General features: G+C 43.1%; 1 protein-coding gene across 2 annotated transcripts; it reads right to left on the bottom strand.

Moving 5' to 3' along the window:
* Positions 1-3,337: 3,337 nt before the first annotated feature.
* On the bottom strand, positions 3,338-4,980 carry LOC144707038 (C2H2 and C2HC zinc fingers superfamily protein). 2 transcript variants are annotated; one of them, XM_078580156.1, is made up of 3 exons: positions 4,734-4,980; positions 4,556-4,634; positions 3,338-3,605 (listed from the first exon to the last, which is right to left on the bottom strand). In XM_078580156.1, exons 1-3 carry the CDS (start codon positions 4,905-4,907, stop codon positions 3,496-3,498), a joined length of 363 nt encoding a protein of 120 aa, XP_078436282.1. In that variant the 5' UTR covers positions 4,908-4,980; the 3' UTR covers positions 3,338-3,495. The 2 variants fall into 2 exon arrangements, with proteins under 2 accessions (XP_078436282.1, XP_078436280.1); XM_078580154.1 differs by having other exon boundaries at positions 4,725-4,979.
* Positions 4,981-21,241: the final 16,261 nt, after the last annotated feature.

Raw genomic sequence — 21,241 nt, 5'->3', positions numbered from 1 at the left:
GTGTAATACCATTCAAGGATTCATGCAGATCAATTTGCTGAATTATTTTCCCAAATAACACCCACCATCCATACTTGGTTTCTAGACTAAGGCCATAGGTACATCCATAGTTGTTGTATAAGTAGGGTTAAATAGTGATATTGTTATAGAATATTTTTTTACCCAGCTGTTTAACGATAAATTATAACACTAACATTATAAATCACTCGGTCATTGCGTATATTCTAGGACTTCATCATAAATACCACATAGTAATAATAATAAAATATGTTTATTTCAATAAACATATCACTAAAAGTGTGATTGTCTCGTAACTTATGTAATATCAATTGCTTTACAAGTTCTTTCTGGAGGAACTTCATAAGCTGTAATGCACTAATGTAAGGATGAGATATTTCCATTATCTTTAAACTGACTGGTAGAACGAAGGCACAAACCTAACTGGAATGTCATTGTAGGTGATTTACTTTGCACATGCCAAAAAATGAATAATATGGCTTCAAGAGCAGAATGTAGTTATAATAGCTTGATCCACCTCCGAATGGCTTAACCACTTCCCTAATTAATTCATCAAATTAGCTTTTTCACAAAGGAGAGTGAAAAATAGACTGAAACCAAGGAGATTGCCAGTTAGAAATAGGAGAGAAGGTCTACTTAAAAAAACCACCAGTATCACATGAGGTCATTAGTGAAAATTTTATGTGAAACACTATCGCCAAAATCTTTCACTCCGTCTACCATCATTGAGAAATTGGGGCACACGGGCTATTAATTACATTTACCCAACTCATTTTCTGTACATCTGATTTTCCATTTCTCCAAACTCTCTACAAAGGTGACAGAGAGAATCAAAAGTTTTTTTCTGATCCTCCTTATGTCTCTCACAACTAGGGATGGCAGGTTTTCCAAAAGGATATTTTATCATATCAATTCAAGAAACACTATGCATATCCTGGTCAAATGAAAGAATTCACCCAACTATGAAGCAACATGGGAGGGTGCCTTGGCAATGGAGAATCACTTTTTTTCATTCAAATTGTAGAAAATTTGGTAGTCTTGGATATTTAAAATTTTGTGCTGGAAATTTTGATGGAGCGCGCCCAAGCATCATCAACAATGCATCATCAGAGCCGTCTTCATCGACAGCAGCATCATCGCCAGTCCGTGTGCAGCCTGACCGGCATGCCAAAGCGTCCGTGAAGACGCTCGGGTTTAAATACCCCAAGTAGAGCACGTCCGCGTTTGTATCACTGTGTTTTCCTTGTCTGTTTTCAGTCGTTTGATTTTATGTCCGTGTTCGTCATGAAGAGTTCACAATAATCGTCATGACGCGTCCATATCGTTGTATTTTCATCCGTCATTTTTATTTTGAGTTGTTTTATCATTTCCCCATGTTTTTTTTTATTTTAAGTGTTGTAAAGGGGTCCCTTAATGGGCCCCTATGTGTACTCTGTAATGGGTCCATCATGGCCCCTATATAAGGCCAAGATGGACCATGTACATCTTAGATCTGTTGCAGTTGTGGAAGTTACATTTTGTGTTCAGATCTCAAGGGAGAGGAAGAAGAAGAGCGAGGAGAGGAAAGATCAACGGTCTTTGCCGTTTCCATCTCTTTGGAAGGTCGTCGCAGTGCACGAGCTATCCTTACTCATCAACGTCGAGCTGATCATTTTCTCAGTTGGGTATTGTCCCCGCCGCACGCCGCATACAAGAGTTACACTCGACATTACTGTGCGGATCGTTGCACTACACGACTCGACATCACGCGTATAGCCATTGCTGACCGCGACCTTGTCCATCAGGGAAGCGTGGCAGACTTGCTCAGGAACGCAATTCAGTGTCGTCGCAGCGGGTCAACCCGGTACACACCGCAACCGATTTGCGAGCACCGTATGGTGACGGCAAGCCCTCTCCTGACCTCAAAGCATCTGTGGCCTGGACCGGCCGCACCAATCCGTCGGTGTGACTCCCTGTGACGATCCACGTGGGGTTGGGATTGTTGGTCATCGCACTGATTGTTGGTCGTGTACGCCCGCATTGGCTGGCTCAAGCCTCCCACTCGGACGCCTCCCAAATAGTTTGGATACCTGCCCGACGTGCCTCCGCCACAATGTCGAGCACCACCATGACCAAAGCTACTTTGCTGCTATCCTTCTTCTGAACTTCAATCTCCAATTTATCCGGCCCAACTCTGCCTCGTCGTCTGTTGTCGAGCTCTACAGTGCTACCTCTACGCACATCTGTTCACGCCAGCCCTGCATCTAGAAAGACATCACCAACGAGCGCCGCCGCCGGTGAGGTACGCCGTTCCCCTTGCTCGCCAGTTATATTACGTCTTTTAGTATATCTTTCAACTGCACTCCACCGCGCTCGGGTTAGATAAGGTGAGAGATTCACTTCGAGAAAATTACGAATTGAGCGTCATTCTAGGTATGGGTCGAGCTCGTCCGTTACATGCAAGGCCCTATGAAAATATTGCGTTCGGCGCCGTAGTCACCGTCGTCGCTCCGATGAGGTCACCGTCACCGTCACCGGACGCCCGCTTTGGAGCTTGGAGTTCAGCGAATCATCACGAGTCGGGGCATGCGAGTACATTCTCCTAGGTTACGTCGCATCACGTAGTTACATTCACTTAGTGAATTGACCTATCGGTCAACACCATCGGCGACGTTCAACATCAAATTTTTTTCTCACGTAATGATTTTATTTCATCAGATTCATGGGAGATCCACATCAGATTGTGACACAAACGATACATTATACATTAAAGTGGTTTTGAATACAGTTGACCTGTAAGTCATCACATTAGTAGACTTTTTATAATACGTTTGTGTAATTTTCAATTCTTTGCTCAACCCACAGGTTATTTTTCGTCAAAATCATGCCATTTATATTGTCCTTTTGGGAGCGTTGGGCCAACATTAGATGACATTTTAAACCACCCATAACTATCTCATCTATTTGAAAGATGTTGTATATGGATAGCAGATATATTTGTTTTATGTTCAAGACATTGATGTGAATAAATGGCAAATATCTGAAAAACTTGCCCTAGATTCGAGTTGTTTTCCACAAACATTTCTCCATCAGCACTTTCATATTATATAGCTAATATTAAGGTACAAAATGATATCGATAAGAAGTGCAATGAACATCTCAATCCAAAAATGAACTCATTTTAATCAAGGGCTTAATAGCTTACAATCTAATTAACACATCTGCCCATTTCAGAAACGCTTAAAAGATTGTGCCTAAAAAATCCAACAACTCCATATACCAAGAAAATGTCAGAAATGTAACACAGAAAAACAGAATTTCCACAAAATCAAAACGCCAGTTGATCACCAAACTCACCAGGATTTTTAAAATGTTGGAAGTTTTTAAAAGAAGAAAGTTGTAACTAAGAATATCAACCGCAAGTGGGCATTTTCAGGAAATAACGTCTTATTGAATAATTAAGAAGAAAATATATACATAGCGATTTAATTATGCCTTTCAGCCCCATTCAACAAATGGGATTTGTGAATACCCACCCTCTGGCGGAGGTCTCAACGATGGAGGTAAAATGTCCCGTGAAACCCGAAGTTGATCATGCGTCACATTCCCTAATTACATACAAAAGAGGAAAATAACTTTTTCCAGACAAAATAGATGATCTAAAAACGAGAATTTATACAATCTTGGTCCTTCATTTAAGTGGAAAATCAGAGGACTAACTCATGAACTCTAGAAATCCACAAAGCACAGAAGTATAATAATTAAGAGTATTAGAAGGTACAAAACCTTGAAAATTGGAAAGGTTTTCCAACAATACGCCCGAAATCATTGATTAGTTCACTCAAGAACAAAACTTTTGAAAAGGGAAAAGAATTCATAAAACACAGAAGATAAGCTAGAGGCCACCAACTTTTCTTTAGAGCAATATCAAAGAATGATACAAAGCCACGGAAACAAGAAATATTATCACAATTAAAAAGAATTAAAGGGATTGAAAATCTGGACTATGAGCTTACAATCAATTGGGTCACTCAAGAAAACTTTTGTAACGGGACATAGATTCATAAAAAACATAAAATCGGTGAAAGGCATCCAATCCTGCTAAAGAACATCGGCAAAGAATGATCGGTAGGCCATGGAAACATGAAATGTTATAAAAAATAAAGGAATAAAAGGGGTTCAAAATCTTGACAATTGGAAAAATTTTCTGAAGCTTAGCCCCCCAATAATCGGGTCACTGAAATCAATTTGCCAGAAAGGGCACAGAAATTCATAAAGACATCAAACCAGTAAAAGACCACCAATTTTTTTAAGAATCAGTAGCAAAGAATGATCACCGGGGCACAAAAACACGTAATGATATAACAATTACAATGATAAAAAATGGCACAAAATCTTGTCAACTCGCCCCAAGTCTGCAGTCCTCATTAATTCAAGCACAAAACTAATGAAACGGTAGAAAAAATATTCATAAAAGACAACAAATTAATGATCCCCAGATCATAACGCTAAAGCAAGAGTTGAAGCCATCAATCTGGGGAAAAAATCAAGAACATACCAAGGACAGCCTGACCCGCAATCTGCAGATTCCTCGTCGGATGCAAGTACCTACACCCATCCCCAAACTGGCAAAATCCCTAGAACAGCAGAAACCAATAAATCTCAGAAAAAAACCCATCAATTTTTTTCAAAAAAAAAGAAGGAATCCTTCAGCAATTCCGCTTAACCGTGCGCACGAAGTTGTTGCAGACGCCTGGCGAGTGAAGCCCAAGTCCGGGGCTGTGGAAAGACGCGTACCAGAGGGCCTTTGCGCGCTGATGCTGGGCGCCTTCAAGGTGACGTTTTCGAGCCATGGGCGTGTCCTGGAACTGCTTGTCGCAGTAATCGCAGAAGTATTTCCCCAGTGGCATCGATTTCTGCGGCCAAGGAAGGTAGGAGAAGGGGAGAAAGAGAGATTGCTTGTCGGGAGAAGGCGAAGTATTTCCCCAGTGGCATCATATATATATATATATCTCTCTCTCTCTCTCTATCTCTCTTTCTCTCCCTCTCTCTCTATCTATCTCTCTCTCTCTCCGTTTCTCTCTCTCTCTCTCTATCTATCTCTGTCTCTCATTTCTCTCTCTCCGTTTCTCTCTCTCTCTATCTCTCTTTCTCTCCCTCACTCTCTATCTATCTCTCTTTCTCTCCGTTTCTCTCTCTCTATCTCTCTTTCTCTCCCTCTCTCTCTCTCTCTCTCTCTCTCTCTCTCTCTCTCTCTCTCTCTCTCTCTCTCTCTCATTTCTCTCTCTCTCCGTTTCTCTCTCTCTCTATCTCTCTTTCTCTCTCTACCTTTCTCTCTCTCTCCCTCTCTCTCCGTTTCTCACTCTCTATCTCTCTTTCTCTCCCTCTCTCTCTATCTCTCTCTCTCCGTTTCTCTCTCTCTCTCTCTCTTTCTCTCTCCCTCTCTCTCTATCTATCTCTCTCTCCATCTCTCTCTCCGTTTCTCTCTATCTCTCTTTCTCTCTCTACCTTTCTCTCTCTCCGTTTCTCTCTCTATATCTCTTTCTCTCTCTCTCTCTACCTTTCTCTCTCTCTCTCTCTCTCTCTCTCTCTCTCTCTCTCTCTCTCTCTCTCTCTCTCTCTCTCCATTTCTCTCTCTCTCTCTCTCTTTCTCTCTCTCCCTTTCTCTCTCTCTCCGTTTTTCTCTCTATCTCTCTTTCTCTCTCTACCTTTCTCTCTCTCTCTCTCTCTCTCTCTCTCTCTCTCTCTCTCTCTCTCTCTCTCCCTTTCTCTCTCTCTCTCTCTCTCTCTCTCTCTCTCTCTCTCTCTCTCTCTGTTTTTCTCTCTATCTCTCTTTCTCTCTCTACCTTTCTCTCTCTCTCTACCTTTTTCTCTCTCTCTCTCTCCCTTTCTCTCTCTATATCCCTTTCTCTCTCTCTCTCCGTTTCTCTCTCTATCTCTCTTTCTCTCTCTGCTTTATCTCTCTATCTTTCTCTACTCTCTCTCTCTTTCTCTCCCCGTTTATTCCTATTTCCTACTCTCTCTATCTCTCTCTCTTCTCTCTGTCTCTCCCCATTTATTCCTACTCTCTCTACTTTCTCTCTCTGTCTGTCTTTCTCTCCCTTTTATTCCTACTCTCTACTTTCTCTCTCTATCTCTCTCATTCTCTCCCTGTTTATTCCTACTCTCCTTTCTCTCTCTATCTCTCTCTTTCTCTCCCCGTTTATTCCTACTCTCTCCCTTTCTCTCTCTATCTCTCTCTTTCTCTCCCCGTTTATTCCTACTCTCTCCCATTCTCTCTCTATCTCTCTCTTTATCTCCCCGTTAATCCCTACTCTCTCTCCCTATCTCTCTCTTTCTCTCTCTCCTTTATCTCTCTCTACTTTCTCTCTCTCCTCTCTCTTTCTCTCGCCATTTACTCCAACTCTCTCTCCCTATGTATTCCTACTCTCTCTCCTCCATTTGTATTCCCGCACTCTCTCTTCCCCCAATGTATTCCTAATCTCTCTCTCCATGTGTGTTCCAACACACACTATCTTCCTTAGGGTTCACCCGTTCCAATTAGACATGGTCGTTTTGTTCTTTTTGTACGAATTTGTGCGGATTATTCATTCTGTTCAATTTTCCAAACAGAACAAAAAAAAATTCGAACAGAACATCGCACAGACCCATGTGCTGTTCTTTTGTTCGCTTTATGCAAATTTTTTTCTAGTTTTGTGCGAATGTGCAAATTTTGTTCGTTTTAGAAAAAAAAAAACAGAACAAAGAACAAGGCTGTGTGCAGTTCTTTTGTGCAAATTTTTTGTTTGTTTAAAACAAACAGAACAGAACAACCGTGTCTAGTCCCGATACCGCTATCGGATTACGGTATCGAGATGGATGCTGTACTGGATACCGAAAATCAAATTTTTGGTGTCCATTTTTCCTCATATCCGGTTATCGAACATTGATATCGAATGTTGGTTGCTACAGTGCCGATATCCGATATCGGTATCTGTTTCGATGTCGTCATCCGCCTCTGTCTCACAGGGTGGATGACGATATCAGATATGGGGGTCGGGTATCGAGATTGGATATCTGATTTCGATATCCAACTTAGAAAGGTTGTGTAAAAATATAATTAACCCATAATTGTTCAGCACTAAGAGTGGATTAAAGTGGGCAAGAGGGTAACTGGAGAACTATTCGATTAATTTAATGGCTCGTTTAATATATACAGCTGAATCTTTTCTATTTCTGCCATATGGGATAACAGGATTCAGAGTTTAACTTCAAACTCCAAGTCATTTTATCCCATATCAAAGAAAATAGAAATTTTCAGCTCTATTTATTAGACGAGGTGTTAATATATTAAATAACCGACATATATAAGGGGCTCTAATTATAGCTACTATAGATTAAAATATTATTTTATCATTCAATATTTAGTCTGCCTCATTTAATATACGGAGCAAAATTTCTATTTTCTTCCATGTGGGATAACAGGATTCGGAGTTTACATTAAAATTTATTTTTTTTGTCGATACCGGATATCGATATCCGGATACCCGCTCCGATATCCGGTATCCAATACACGTTTCGTCCTTACCCCTCCGATATCCGCCATTGATATCCGTCTAGACCTAAAGGACGGATATCGAACGATATCCGATATCAGACAACATCTTGGTTTTTCCCGGATATCGGATATCGGTTTTCCGATGTCTGATATCGGACAGATATCGGTTGGACAATCACTACTCTCCCTGTGTATTCCTACTCTCTCTCTCTCCCTCCCTGTGTATTCCTACTCTCTCTCTCCCTCCCTGTGTATTCCTACTCTTTCTCTCTCCCTGTATATTCCTATTCTCTCTCCTCTCTCTGCATTGCTACTCTCTCTCAGTATTCCTACTCTCTCCTTATGCAGTTATAGTTCTCTTTCTCTATTCCTACTCTCCTTTACATTCTCTCTCTCCCTGTATTCCTAGTCTCTCTCTCTCTCTCTCAGTATTCCTACTCTCTCCTTGCGTAGTTATAGTTCTCTTTCTCTATTCCTACTCTCTCCTTTACGTTCTCTCTTTCTCTCTCAGTATTCATACTCTCTCCTTATGTAGTTACAGTTCTCTTTCTCGATTCCTACTCTCTCCTTCACGTTCTCTGTCTCCCTGTATTTTTAGTCTCTCTCTCTCTCTGTCCGTACTCTCTCCTTCTCTGTATTCCCAAATCCTCTCTCTTTCTCTTTATTCCCACTCTCTCTCACTCTTTGAGTTTCTCATCTTCCACAACACATACATAGAGTAATTATGAGTTTGTCATCATCTTCGCCATCCTTGTGCCGAAGAATGATGAGGATGATGATATCAATTATACAAGGATGATGCCCGTCCTTGATGACAATGACACAATGATATGTAGCTAAGGATGATGCTCGTCCTTAAAAGAAAATTAGGAATATAGAGAAAGAGAGAAGATGCATACATAGTGCATCATTTAGTAACTGTAGTTTAATTTGTTAAATTAAAATATGCTCCAGATTAAGGTAGACTTTTGAAAAAAAGTTGTGGAATTTTAATTAGCAATGCGTTTGAACAATGACATCGATAAAAGTATAACTAATGGGTACAATGAGAAAGAAGGGGCCCTTAGAGAATTTCAACTCTTCCTGTATTACTTAGGATGTTTATAAGTAGTAAGATATCTACATAAATTCATATATTCATTGGATATGAAAAAAGTTCGTGTTGTGTAATTTTCTTTTAAGGACGAGCATCATCCTTTTGTTACCTGAGGCATTGTCGATCATGTCTCAATACACCTGAAATGGAAATCACATTTAAAATGTTTCATCCGTTGTGGCATTCACTTCAGTTCGATTGACCCTTTTGTGTTCTTTGTGAAGTATATCTCACACACAAATATCAGATCCTAGATACACATTCTTTAGGAGAGATGGCTCTTCTACATGTATCACTTATCATTTCCTATTGTCACAAATGAACAAGATTTCATGCCCCTAATCTACCAAATACATGTAAAATACTAACATATATAATAATTTGGATGATAAAATATTGATAGGGAAATCTTGAGAGACAGATAAATTAAGAGTGATTGTGTGTGTTAAAACCAAAATATTAATTGGATGATTGTGTGAGTTAGTGGACGAAATTTGTACTATAACACTAATTGTATGGTGATTTCAGGGAAACTTGCATAAGGTTTGGTGTTTGATAACATGCAAATAAGAGCTGATAAGAGTTAATTTCATCATATTTTTTGGGCTTTTAATGCATAAAACATTAAATTTTAACGCATGTTATCATGATTTTAGGTTAAAGGAAGAATTTCCTTAAATTTCTAGTTAAATAATACGTTTGATAAATAATTTGGTCAATATATATACATTTGGTCAATATATATACATTTCCTTCCTTTGGAACCTCGGGTTTGGCCAACACCTGCCTTCGTACATCAGCTGATATTGCCATAACTGCCTCCACCCCTTATCCTTCTTTTTTTATAACATAACTTCTCTAAAGATAACTTCGCTACGCGCCTTCAGTGTAGAAGGCTCTGAGGTTACGATGAAAAGAACCTCCATACTTCAGTGTCTTCTATAAATAAAAAGAAACTAAACAATAAAACATATTTTAGAAATGAATAAATTAGTTTTTATGCATTAAGAAACAATTTTTAAAATTTATTTTAAGTGTTTTTTTAATAAAACTCTTTTTTTACTGAAACCGGCCCTTATTGGGTGGGTTTAAGCACTTACTGTTTGTTAAATGCGCAGGGAAACACGCCATGCGGCGCGTGGACCAATCAGAAGCCAAAGCCAGACTTCGGTGCGTGACACGCATGCACACAAGGTCGTGCTTGTCACGCACACACTATGCAACGTGGACCAATCACCTTTGACATAACTCCATCGCGTGCAATGTGCGACATGGACCAAAAGAAACGCAAATTGAGATTAAGCTGGCAACGTTTCCTCCGTGCGTTTCACATGCACGCACTGCCGTGCGCACGACGCCTGACACTGCACAGTGCGACGTGGACCACCCAGCCTGCTCCGTGCGCCCTGCGTGAAAAGCAAAAAAAACAAAGTTAATAACAGAATCGGAAGAACGAGTTCTTCCAATTTTGCGGCGATAAAAGGGGGAAACGAAAAAAATTGGAGTCTTCTTGATTTTAAGCTCTAGGAAAGAAGGCTTAGCTTCCTGGAAGACTCAAGAACACCCTGGATGCATTTTGGAGCTCGAATTGGACCAGAATTTTGTCGATCAGGCGTCGTATTCATCCCCAAATTGAAGCACATGCTCACGGGCAATTCGGTCGTTCGTTGCGCGGGATTTCTTCCAATTGACTCAAAAATATTTCCTGGTACCTCTAGGCTCTTATTGCTTGATTTTTACCCTTGATTTTGCATTCAATTTTAGCGAATTTGTAATGTTGTTCTTGTTCGTCATTTTTTCTTAATTTTCAATTTTAATCACTTTAATTCTAAATTTTACTTTGTTTTTAATTCAATTAGTATTCCCTGAGTATCAATTAACCATTTTGGATTACATTCTTCCCTTAAATCACACAATTTGATCTCTTGTTTCTCAAATTAACAAATCGTAGATCGTATTCAAGATTTGATAATTTAGAAAATCTTTATCATTTCGAATAAATAGGGTGATGGCACGACACAGTTTGAGACCACAGTATCATCACTCGAGGATTCGGCATCGTCATCGACTCCGCCACCGACTCGCGTCCAGCCTGCACGGCAAGCCAAGGCGACGACGCGCGCACCCGAATTCAAATATCCCGGGAAATGACGCACCATCTTTGATCCCGTTTACCGTTCTCGTTTTCTATATTTGCATTTTCTCTCGTATTTTCCTTCTTCGTAACAGAGTTGTAGCGAGGGGAAATTCCCGTATGAGGATATTTTCCCTCCTGTTATTGGGTCCAAACCTCTTTTTTCATTTTCATTTTGTAGTTTTAAGGGGGCTCATCCACCTCTCCTCTTTAAAGGGAATGGGTGGGCGCCCTCCCAAAACACTTGAATTTTTTTGATAGAAAAGAAAAATGTCAGAAGTTGAAGAGTCACACGATCAAGGAAGGAGGAAGAGGAGGAAGGAGAGGAAGAAGGAGGAGAAGGGAAGAGGAAGAAAGGAGAGGAGAAGCACCCCACCGCCGCGATTGCTGCCACGTCGCCAGCTTACCGCCACCGCGCTGAGCCGCCCGACCGTCGTAGCATGCAAGCCCTCCGTACCCACGCCGCCCGACCTGCATTGCGCGCCATCCGCGCGCCGAATCTCGTGATGCCATCGCCGCTCGCGAGTGCCTTCGGAGCCCACACCTGATCCTGCGCCGTGCCCGTGAACTGCCCGAGTCTCGGTCGTCGCTTGCATCTCCATCTTAATAATTTTCATTTTTTTGAGAAAATAATCTTCCTCGAGGGGACCACTTTCTGCTAATAAATCCTTCAAAAATTTACAAACATCTTTCTCCATATGTAAGATCCTTAAGAAGTATTCTCCCCTTTCATGAAAATCATTTGTTTTAGTAGGAAACCCTCTAATCATATCATGAAGTAGAATCATTTTGGAAAGACATTCATGTTTGAAAACATCCTCATATTCAAGAAAATAATTCATCATAAACTGGTCACTCTCTTCGGAGTCATCAAGTTGAGAAATTTTCTGTTGAATCCTTTCAAACTCATTAACAAACACATGATGCTCGTTGGAAAATGAAGATGATGCATTTTGCAATGAAATTGTAGAGGAAAGTACTAAAGATGGTGATTCCCCCACTCATAGTGTGGATATTCCAAAGGGGGTATGGCATGAGTGTGGAAGCCATGATCGTGGTTATTATGAAGAGAAAATTTAGGGATCGTCGCCTCACCAGATTTAGGATAATATGAATGCTCATAAAGATTGGGGAAGGCCTCATTTGAATGGTCAAAATTATACGTATAAGGATTGATGCCACAATAATTTTTTTCATCATGATGCAAGGAATCTTCAAGATCAAGAAAATATTCACATTGTGAATTTTCATAAAGACAATGATCATGGTGATAATTTTGATGCGACTCATAATAATAATAACTTTTTCCATCATAGTGAGACATGGTTGCTTCATATGCTTAAAAAAATTATCTCTTGTAAGCAATACAATGTAGTGAAATAATAAAAATTAGATGAATACTAAGCAATTTAGAGAAAATTAAACCAAAATCGATTTTGAAAATTTTAAAGCACTCAATTGATAGAAATGAAAACCAATTGAATTTCCTTAGCGTTGCTTCCCCGGCAACGGCGCCAATTGATAAGCCAAAAATAGGGATAGAAATTATGCAGTTTTTAGCCCTTGTCGTTGTGAATTTTGGCTTATGCAATCAAATTTATAAGAACTCTACTTAAGATGTGTAGTGATAAGTACGAGTGTCGTCCGATGGAAGCTAGTAAGGAATTCAATTTGATGATCTTCTTGGTAGTTTAACCCTAATTAGAGTGAATTTGATCTTCAATGAGGACCAACTCACCCTAATTAGAAGAGAGGTTTAGAAAGGGGGGGTAGAAGAGATGAGATGAATAGAAGAGATTGGGAGCTCTAAATTGGTTTCTTTGATCCAAATAAAAGGATCAAAGAGGTCAATTAGAGAGGTTGAGAGGGAAGTTTAAATTTGAGTTTGGTTGGTTTTGTAAGTTTGATAATTCAGAAATGAAATGGGGGCAATTTAATCTCCTAAAAATTAAATCTAATTTTTTTTAGAGTTTTTCTTTGGGAATGCAGTTGAATGCCTAGTTAAATCCCTCAAATTCTCCTCTCAATCCTAATCAGGGCTTGTACATGCCGCTCAAGCCAAGCGTTTTAGAAGTTCAGATCAGAATCAAGAAGAAGAAACAAGAAATTGAACTAATTTCATTCAAAATGCACAAAAATCCAAATACAATGAAATAAAAAAGTACCAAGTAGGTTGATCCAAGCTGGAGCTCCTCTCTGTCTTGCAGATGTGATAGAGCACCATCAAGAATGAGCTCCCCCTCTCGAAATTTAGCTTTTATACTTAGGTTATATGGTAAAAATTACCATTTTACCCCCGTTTAGTAATTAATATTTATCTATCAATGTTGGCTGGATCTGAATGATCCAACCATACAAATTTAATTTAGATATAGGAGAAAAAAAATACAATACGATATTTTTTGATCTAACGAGTAAAGGTAAAGTCAAAAGATATCAATGACAACTGCCGCATTGTCATCATATCTTATTCTCATACCGTTTTCACGCTTGAGTTAGTCGATCAAGGGATGCAAAGAGTGGAAGTCATGATAAAAGAACAAATAGAAAGAGGGGATCAAGACAAACAGATCCATAAAAAAATCACCTCAATCGGACTTCAAGATCAAAAGTTATTAATAAATCAATTTTAAACCAATTTAATCCATTGGATTTAAAATTGATTTATTTATTCATTTCGTTTTTAAACACGCCATGACGGGTCGCTCTCTCATTGGCTGGCGCATTTTGAATCCTTCTTTTTGCAGAAAAGTCCTTAAAAAGCCTGGAATTGCTGTTGGACGCCGCCCAAAAGTAATTATGTATATGCCCCTACCGCACTCTCTCTCCTCTGGTTTCTCCTAAAAACATTAAAAAATATATTAAATGATTACAATAAAACCTTGGAAGATTTTAAATTACATCTTTACGGCTGCAGTGGCGACCGAGAGCTGTTTTCAAGGTCTTTTTGCAACAAAACTTTGTAAAAAGGCCCTTCAAAGTTCGAAAATGATATAAATACTTTTTTTTTCTCTTATACAGATACCTTTTTTCCTTAGAATAAATACATTTCCTCTTCAAATAAATCTCATAAAAATCCTAAAAATTCGTAAAAAATTTTAGAAAATTCTATAAAATTCACTGATTCATCCCCATGCTGATAAATGTTGAAATCAAATATTTAACTTGCCATTTTCATTCTAAAATAGTTATTTCGAGCTTCAATAAATCCTTTAAAATTCATAAAATTAACAGAAAATTAGGGAAAAATCAGAAATCACTTGAAAACACTATTTTCATGTAAATATATGATAACAACCCCATTTTAAGCTCTTTAAATGCATAAAATTGTGCTAATAACATGAAATAAATACAGAATTTAGGGTGTTATCAACACCCGTAGCCGGTCTGATACCGCCGCCTACTGAAGCCGCACGGACCGCACCTGCCAACACGGGTGCCCCCGAGTCGTCAGGCCCACGCGAACCCACCATTGCGTCACGTGATCCACGACGATCTCCACATGACTCACCGCGATCGCTCGGTGAAGCCCTACCTTATGAATTCGAGGAGAAAGCAACCATAGGTCACCGACCACACGGGAAGTCCACCGTAGGCGAGGACTTCCCCCAAGTATCCACTACACTTGGCCGAGGAGGCGGACATGGACGTGGAGGAATACCCCGCCAGTACCAACCCCGGGAGGACCCGTCAGATGAGCAAGGGGCGTACCTTCGCACCGTGGCCGCCAGGATGGAGCGCATGGAGCAGATGTTCGTGCGCCCACGAACTTCAGAACACGATACTGATATGCCGCATGCCGCCCGAGGACGACATCGCAACCCATTCTGAGTCGCTCGACATGCACACCGGTGGAGACGCTCCTACGACCACGATGACAAGTATGAGGAGTCCGACTACAGGTCCGATGAAGTCCCTCCGCATGGACGTCCTGCCAGAGACCCGGCACGAGACCCATAGGATGTCCGTGCTTGGGATAGGCAACACCCACGGGATGACCCCGCCCGCGGGTATGAGGCCGAACGACTGGTCTGCCCGGACCACTATGTCCGACGACGTGATCGCGATTTGGACGCCGATTACCCGGCCGGCCGAGACGATCCCATCCGGCCCCGTGATCGCAAGCAGATAGCCGACTTACCGGCACGCCGTGACGACCACGTCCGGCCCCACCACCATCGGTACGAGGAGGTTGATGATGCCCCTCGATACCCACCACGGTCGCGCACCTCACGAGGGTCTTCCCCACCATTGGGATGACCGTGACCGCGAGCTTACCCCTCCCCATCGCCAGATGGATCCGCGACGCGAGGACTACCCAATGCTCGAACGGCACTTTGACGATGATGAGCGTCGACACGAGGAGCACCGCGCCCGCATACAGTGAAGCGTGCGCGCCGACATCCCCGTCTTCGAGGGTTCACGGAAACCCAAGGAGATCATCGATTGGGAGTCGAACATGAACTCCTACTTCTGTTGGTACCGCATGGACGACGACCTATGTGTCGAATATGCGTAGACAAGATTTGGCAAACATGCCAAGATCTTTTGGGAGAACGAGTGTGTCGCCGCCGAGCGAAGAGGACGACCCATCACATCTTGGGTCGATATGGCGCAAAAGCTGCGGAGCAATTATGTTCCTTGGCAATATCAGATGTCACTATTCCTCTCGTGACTCGATCTCAAGTAAGGACGACTCACGGTGACGGAGTACATCGAGGCCTTCAAGGAATGTCGGATGCGATGCCAATTCGTGGAGGACCCACGAATCATCTTTGGATTGTGAGCCCATGGACTTAGACCGGCCCTGCGCAATGAGGTCCTCAAGTGCAACCCGGCTGAAGTCGACGAGGCGTATCATCTAGTTGAGCACATGGAGCATCCTTCCGACAACCCCGCTGCACCCAGCGTGAGCACGGCGCCCGGGGCTCCACCTTTCCGGTCCAACCCTGCTCGGGCTACTCCGCCCGTGACCATATGGGTTACCCCGACCGCCGGGGGGCAAGGAATTACCCCCGTTACATCCGTGTGATCTACCCCAGTAGCTCGGGCCGTCACGAGCGACACTCCGGCCTGGAGCATCATTGTCAGCCAGGCACATGTGACGTGCTTCAAGTGCCAAGGAAGAGGGCACCGGGCCAACCAATGCCCATCAACTACACTTCTGATCAACACTGGAGACGTCGACCACGACCGATTGGACGCCGTGGAAACCCCACAAGACGATCATTATCATGGCGAGGAGGAGTTGGCCCTCGAGTATGAGGAACCCGACGGACAAGTTGGGTACATACAAATTACCGAGTCACGAGCGATCCCTCCCTCAGTGCCCTGATCGGTCGATCGACCATTGGCCAATATCGCTGTCGACACACCCGGGGACTTTTGCGCCTCCCGTTAGGGCCCTTCTGGCAGAGCCGAAGCCAGAACCGTTGGTAGATGCGGTCCTCTGCACCTCGATCTTCTACACCTATGTCAAGATCAACAGCAAGGTGTGTAAGCTGATCGTGGACAGCGGCAGTTGCATCAACGCCATCTCCGATACGATGGTTACCCAACTAGGGTTGACCGCTATTGCTCATCCGACTCCCTACGACGTCTCGTGGATAGACGCTTCGTCACTATCGGTGAAGCGTCAATGTCACATCCCATTGAAGTTGAGTGCCTACAATGAGAGCATCCTCTGCGACGTACTCCCTATGAAAGTGGGGAGCATCATCCTTGGTCGTCCCTGGTTATATGACCATGACGTCACTCTAACCGGAAGGATGAACACGTGTTTGTTCATATACCAGAGACGACGGGTTACATGGTACCCATATACCATGGAGCCGGCGAACAAGCTGGCCACGACCAAACCCGTAGGGTTAGTGGTCATTCGAGGGCCCTTGTTCACCCGAGACCTGGGCCGCGAGAGAGACGACACGATGTTGTGCCTCGCCATCACTCTCGATGTCCCCAATGATCCGCCTGTAGCACCTTGACCACCCGAGATCGAGGCCCTCGTATCGGAGTTTGGCGACGTCTTCCTAGATGAGTTACCTGGTGGATTACCCCCGATGCGTGACATTCAGCACGCGATCGATCTTGTGCCCGGCGCGACCTTGCCGAATCTGCCCCATTACCGCATGGAGCCGCGAAACTTCGAGGAAATATTACGACAAGTCTGGGATCTCCTAGAAAAGGGCCTTATCCAGGAGAGCCTCAGTCCTTGCGCAGTTCCTGCTCTCTTAGCCCCGAAGAAGGATGGCACGTGGTCCTTGCACAGTTCCTGCTCTCTTAGCCCCGAAAACGGATGGCACGTGGCGCATGTGCTGCGATAGTCATGCCATCAACAAGATAACGGTCAAGTACCATTTTCCCATTCCTCGCATACAAGACCTATTCGACATGATGGTCGGATCTACTATATTTTCGAAGATAGATCTACGGAGTGGATACCATCAGGTTTGGATTCGTCCCGGTGACGAATGGCAGACCGCCTTTAAGATAAAGGACGGGTTATATGAGTGGAGAGTTATGTCATTCAGTCTCTCCAACGCGCCGAGTACCTTTCAGCGCCTAATGAATGAGGTGTTGTGCTCGTTCATTGGGAGGTTTGTCATCATCTACTTTGACGACATCCTCATCTACAGCCGTTCGAGAGAGGAGCATCTCGACCACCTCCAACAAGTTTGCACTGTCCTTCGGCGCGAACGGCTATATGCGCATCCTAAGAAGTGTAGCTTCCTCACCTCGGAAGTTGCTTTTCTTGGGTTTATCGTTTCCGCCCAGGGCGTTGCAGTAGACCCAAAAAAGGTCCGGGCTATCACGTTCTGGCCGTCATCAGCCAATCTCCACGACGTTCGGAGCTTCATTGGTCTCGCGACCTTCTATCGACGATTCATACGGAACTTCAATTCCGTCACGACTCCCATCACCGACTGTCTCAAGGTAGAGCAGTTAACTTGGACGTTGGCCGTAGAACAAGCTTTCCAGCAGGTAAAGCTCATGATGACTCAGGCAACCGTACTCCGCCTACCACACTTCGGGAAGGTGTTTGAGGTTACCTGTGATGCCTCGAGCGTCGGGATTGGTGGCGTCCTCAGTCAGGAAGGCCACCACGTCGAGCTCTTTAGCAAGAAGCTGAACGACGCCAAGCTTCGCTACTCTACTTACGACAAGGAGTTCTATGTCGTTGTCCAGGCACTGAGACATTGGTGACATAACCTCTTGTCCATGGAGTTTTTACTCTTCTCAGACCACGAGGCACTCAAGTACTTGCACTCGCAACAGAAGTTGAGCGACCAACATGCGAGGTGGGTTGAGTATATGCAAGACTATACATTCGTCATCAAGCACAAGAAGGTCAACGACAACGTCGTCGCTGATGCACTCAATCAGAGAGCCCATGTGTTAAATGTCATGAAGGTGATGGTCCTCGGATTCAAGACCATCCGAGAGGGATACGATAGCTGCCCCGACTTTGGCTCCATCATCGCTGAAGTCCGACGAGTCCTGTCCCACGATCATCGGGGCTACATCATTACCGATGGCTACTTGTTCTATCATAACAGGTTGTGCGTGCCACGCACGTCTCTTCATGACTTCCTCACTTGGGAATGTCATGCCGGAGGTCTTAGCGGCCACTTCGGCCGCAACAAGACCATTGCGACCGTAGAATACCAATTCTACTAGCCCTCGCTAAAACGCGACGTCGCCAACATAGTTGCCCAAAGCCGTGTTTGTGCCTTGGCCAAACAGGTCAAGAAGAGAGTCGGGTTATACACCTCGCTACTGACACCTAAGCGCCCCTGGGACGACGTGAGCATGGATTTTGTATTGGAATTACCTTGGACTACAAGACGACATGACTCTATCATGGTAGTCGTAGATAGGTTTACGAAGATGGCGCACTTCGTGCCTTGCGCAAAGACTTCTGACACCACGAAGGTCGCACAATTGTTCTTTAGAGAAATTGTGCGCCTCCACGGCCTGCCAGCTTCGATCGTGTCCAATCGAGACGTATGCTTCACAAGCTTCTTCTGGAAGACTTTGTGGAGCCTCCTCAGCACGAAGCTCAAATTTTCCACTGCCTACCATCCGCAGACCGACGGTCAGACGGAGGTCGTCAACTAAAGTTTGGGCAACATGCTCCATTCCCTAGTTGGCGAACACCTTGCAACATGGGATTTGATCATCCCTCATGCTGAGTTCGCTTATAACTCCTGGTTAAACCGTACCACCGAGTTGAGCCCCTTTGAGATCGCCTATGGCCCTGTCGCCCGCTACACTTAGCTCCCGTAGACCCTCATGTTAGGGTGTTAGAAGATGGTCTTGCATTTGCCCAGCATATGTCTGCATTACATTAACACATCCATGATAGGATCACACAACAAAATTCATTGTACAAGCAAGCTGCCGACTTGCACCGCCGACATCGAATCTTTGATGTGGGAGACTTAGTGATGGTTAGACTCAGGCCAGAGAGATACTCTCCTGGGACGGCTACCAAGCTACACGCTCGTAGCACCGGCCCGTTCCCGATCCTCCGAAAAGTGGGCGACAACGCCTACATTGTCGATATTCCTCCTACGTGGGGAATAAGCTCCACGTTCAATGTGGCGGACCTGGCTCCGTATCAGGCCCCTTCTCATCCCTTAGACCCATCCTCTCTAGACCCCATCAATGTGAGTGAGTTTGCCGCGACCACTCCCCTAGTTGTTTCACCCGATTGGCACGAGGCAATCAATTGTGTACTGTAGGAGATAATTGACTATGCAGGGGAAGAGGTATCAAGGAGGTTCCTGGTGCGGTGGGTGGGACGGACCAGTGCAGACGACACCTGGATATTTGAAGATGAGCTCCACCGTCTTCGGCAAGATCTGCTCCAACCGCTGCCATTCATCCACCCTGACTCGCCAGAGTCGAGTCCTTCCAACCCCGTGAGGATTGATGGCGCGACACAGTCCGAGATCACAGGATCATCGCTCGAGGAGTCAACATCGTCATCGACTCCGCCACCGACTCGCGTTCAGCCCGCACGGCAAGCCAAGGTGACGATGCGCGCACCCGGATTCAAGGTGCAAGCACTTCCTATCGCCTAAGTAATACTCATCTCATTTACATTTGCTTCTAGACCCTTATTCGATCAAAAAGTGAACGTCACTAACGCCTCCTTAGGGTTCGACCCCTTACTTAAGCACTAAGGGATAAATAAATTGTATTGATTAAGTTCAGAAAACCCTTAAAATAACGACTTATAGACACATATTTTTGAACTTATCAATGTTGATGGGGATAGGGTTGAAAACTTTGGAGAAAAAACAGAGGGAGAGATATGGATTGATATCTAGAGAGATATAAAGAGTGAGGAATTAACTCGAGAGGGTGACAGATATTTTGAAACTCAAATATCTCACAGTTAAAGATATGTTCAAACAAGATATGTTGTGATTTTGTTGGGCACGTTTAAGCAATTGGACATGTTTTGGGACTTCGTTATTAACATCAAATAATAATAACAATGAATAATATTTCATTAAATGAACTTAAAATGACATGAAAGTGTGATGGATTGGTCGCTACATCACATGTGACAAAAGTCTTTAGCTAATGTGATTAAAATACTAACAATCATTCCAAAAATTATAATCATATAATGAACTGGACTTGGCCATTTATTTTCTCTGGTTTGAGGGTGCAGTCTTAGTGAGTAATCTTATGACTTTTGAATTCTAGCAATAATTTGATCCATTCCATATGTTAAAACTTATATGTTGAACACTATCACTAATAATTTTGAATTGAAAATAAAATCTCCCAAAAATCAAGATGATGATAATGTGGAATTGGTACATTCCAAAAGGAATGTGACAAATGTGTAGAGATTGAGGAAGGAGGAAGAAATGAGAAAATTGGAGGAAGAAATGGGAATAGAAAGAGAGAGAGGGAGAAAATACTTAACAATGTCCCATCCATCATCACCAACCTACCACTAATGGCTGCACCTCACAGTGATTCTGCTCTCATGCGCCGCTGATTTTGCCACTGATAGAGATATATGTGTCCGGCAAGCCAATCACACATTCCACATCTCGTTCTATATTCATTAATAGAACATATTCATTATAGTGCATGAGTGATGCTTATAATGAAGCCCATGAAAACATGTATTCATGAATACACGAATACATGATCAGACTTAGTGAATTATGATGAGATCATAATACAAAGATCACTAGTTTTTAAGCATGTATTTTAAACATTCCTATTCAAATGATACGCAAGAAGGACATCGAAGTATCCGAATAGAATAACATTATCTAACCTCACTCATATAATGAGTATGGTCGTTCCCATGGCCATTAGTGTGAAGACACTAAGGATAGATAGTGGGGGCTCTTTAGCGAAAAGAGTTCACTGAATTAAGACGTATGAATCTGTGAATGGTACTACATTGAACTGTCGATCAGGTTGATTCACGTCATGGTTGTGT

This window comes from Wolffia australiana, chromosome 8, assembly GCF_029677425.1.
Source record: "Wolffia australiana isolate 7733 chromosome 8, ASM2967742v1".
NCBI classification, from domain to species: Eukaryota; Viridiplantae; Streptophyta; class Magnoliopsida; order Alismatales; family Araceae; genus Wolffia; species Wolffia australiana.
Note: the sequence above shows the minus strand (reverse complement) of the source record. Positions and strands in the feature narration are given on the sequence as shown.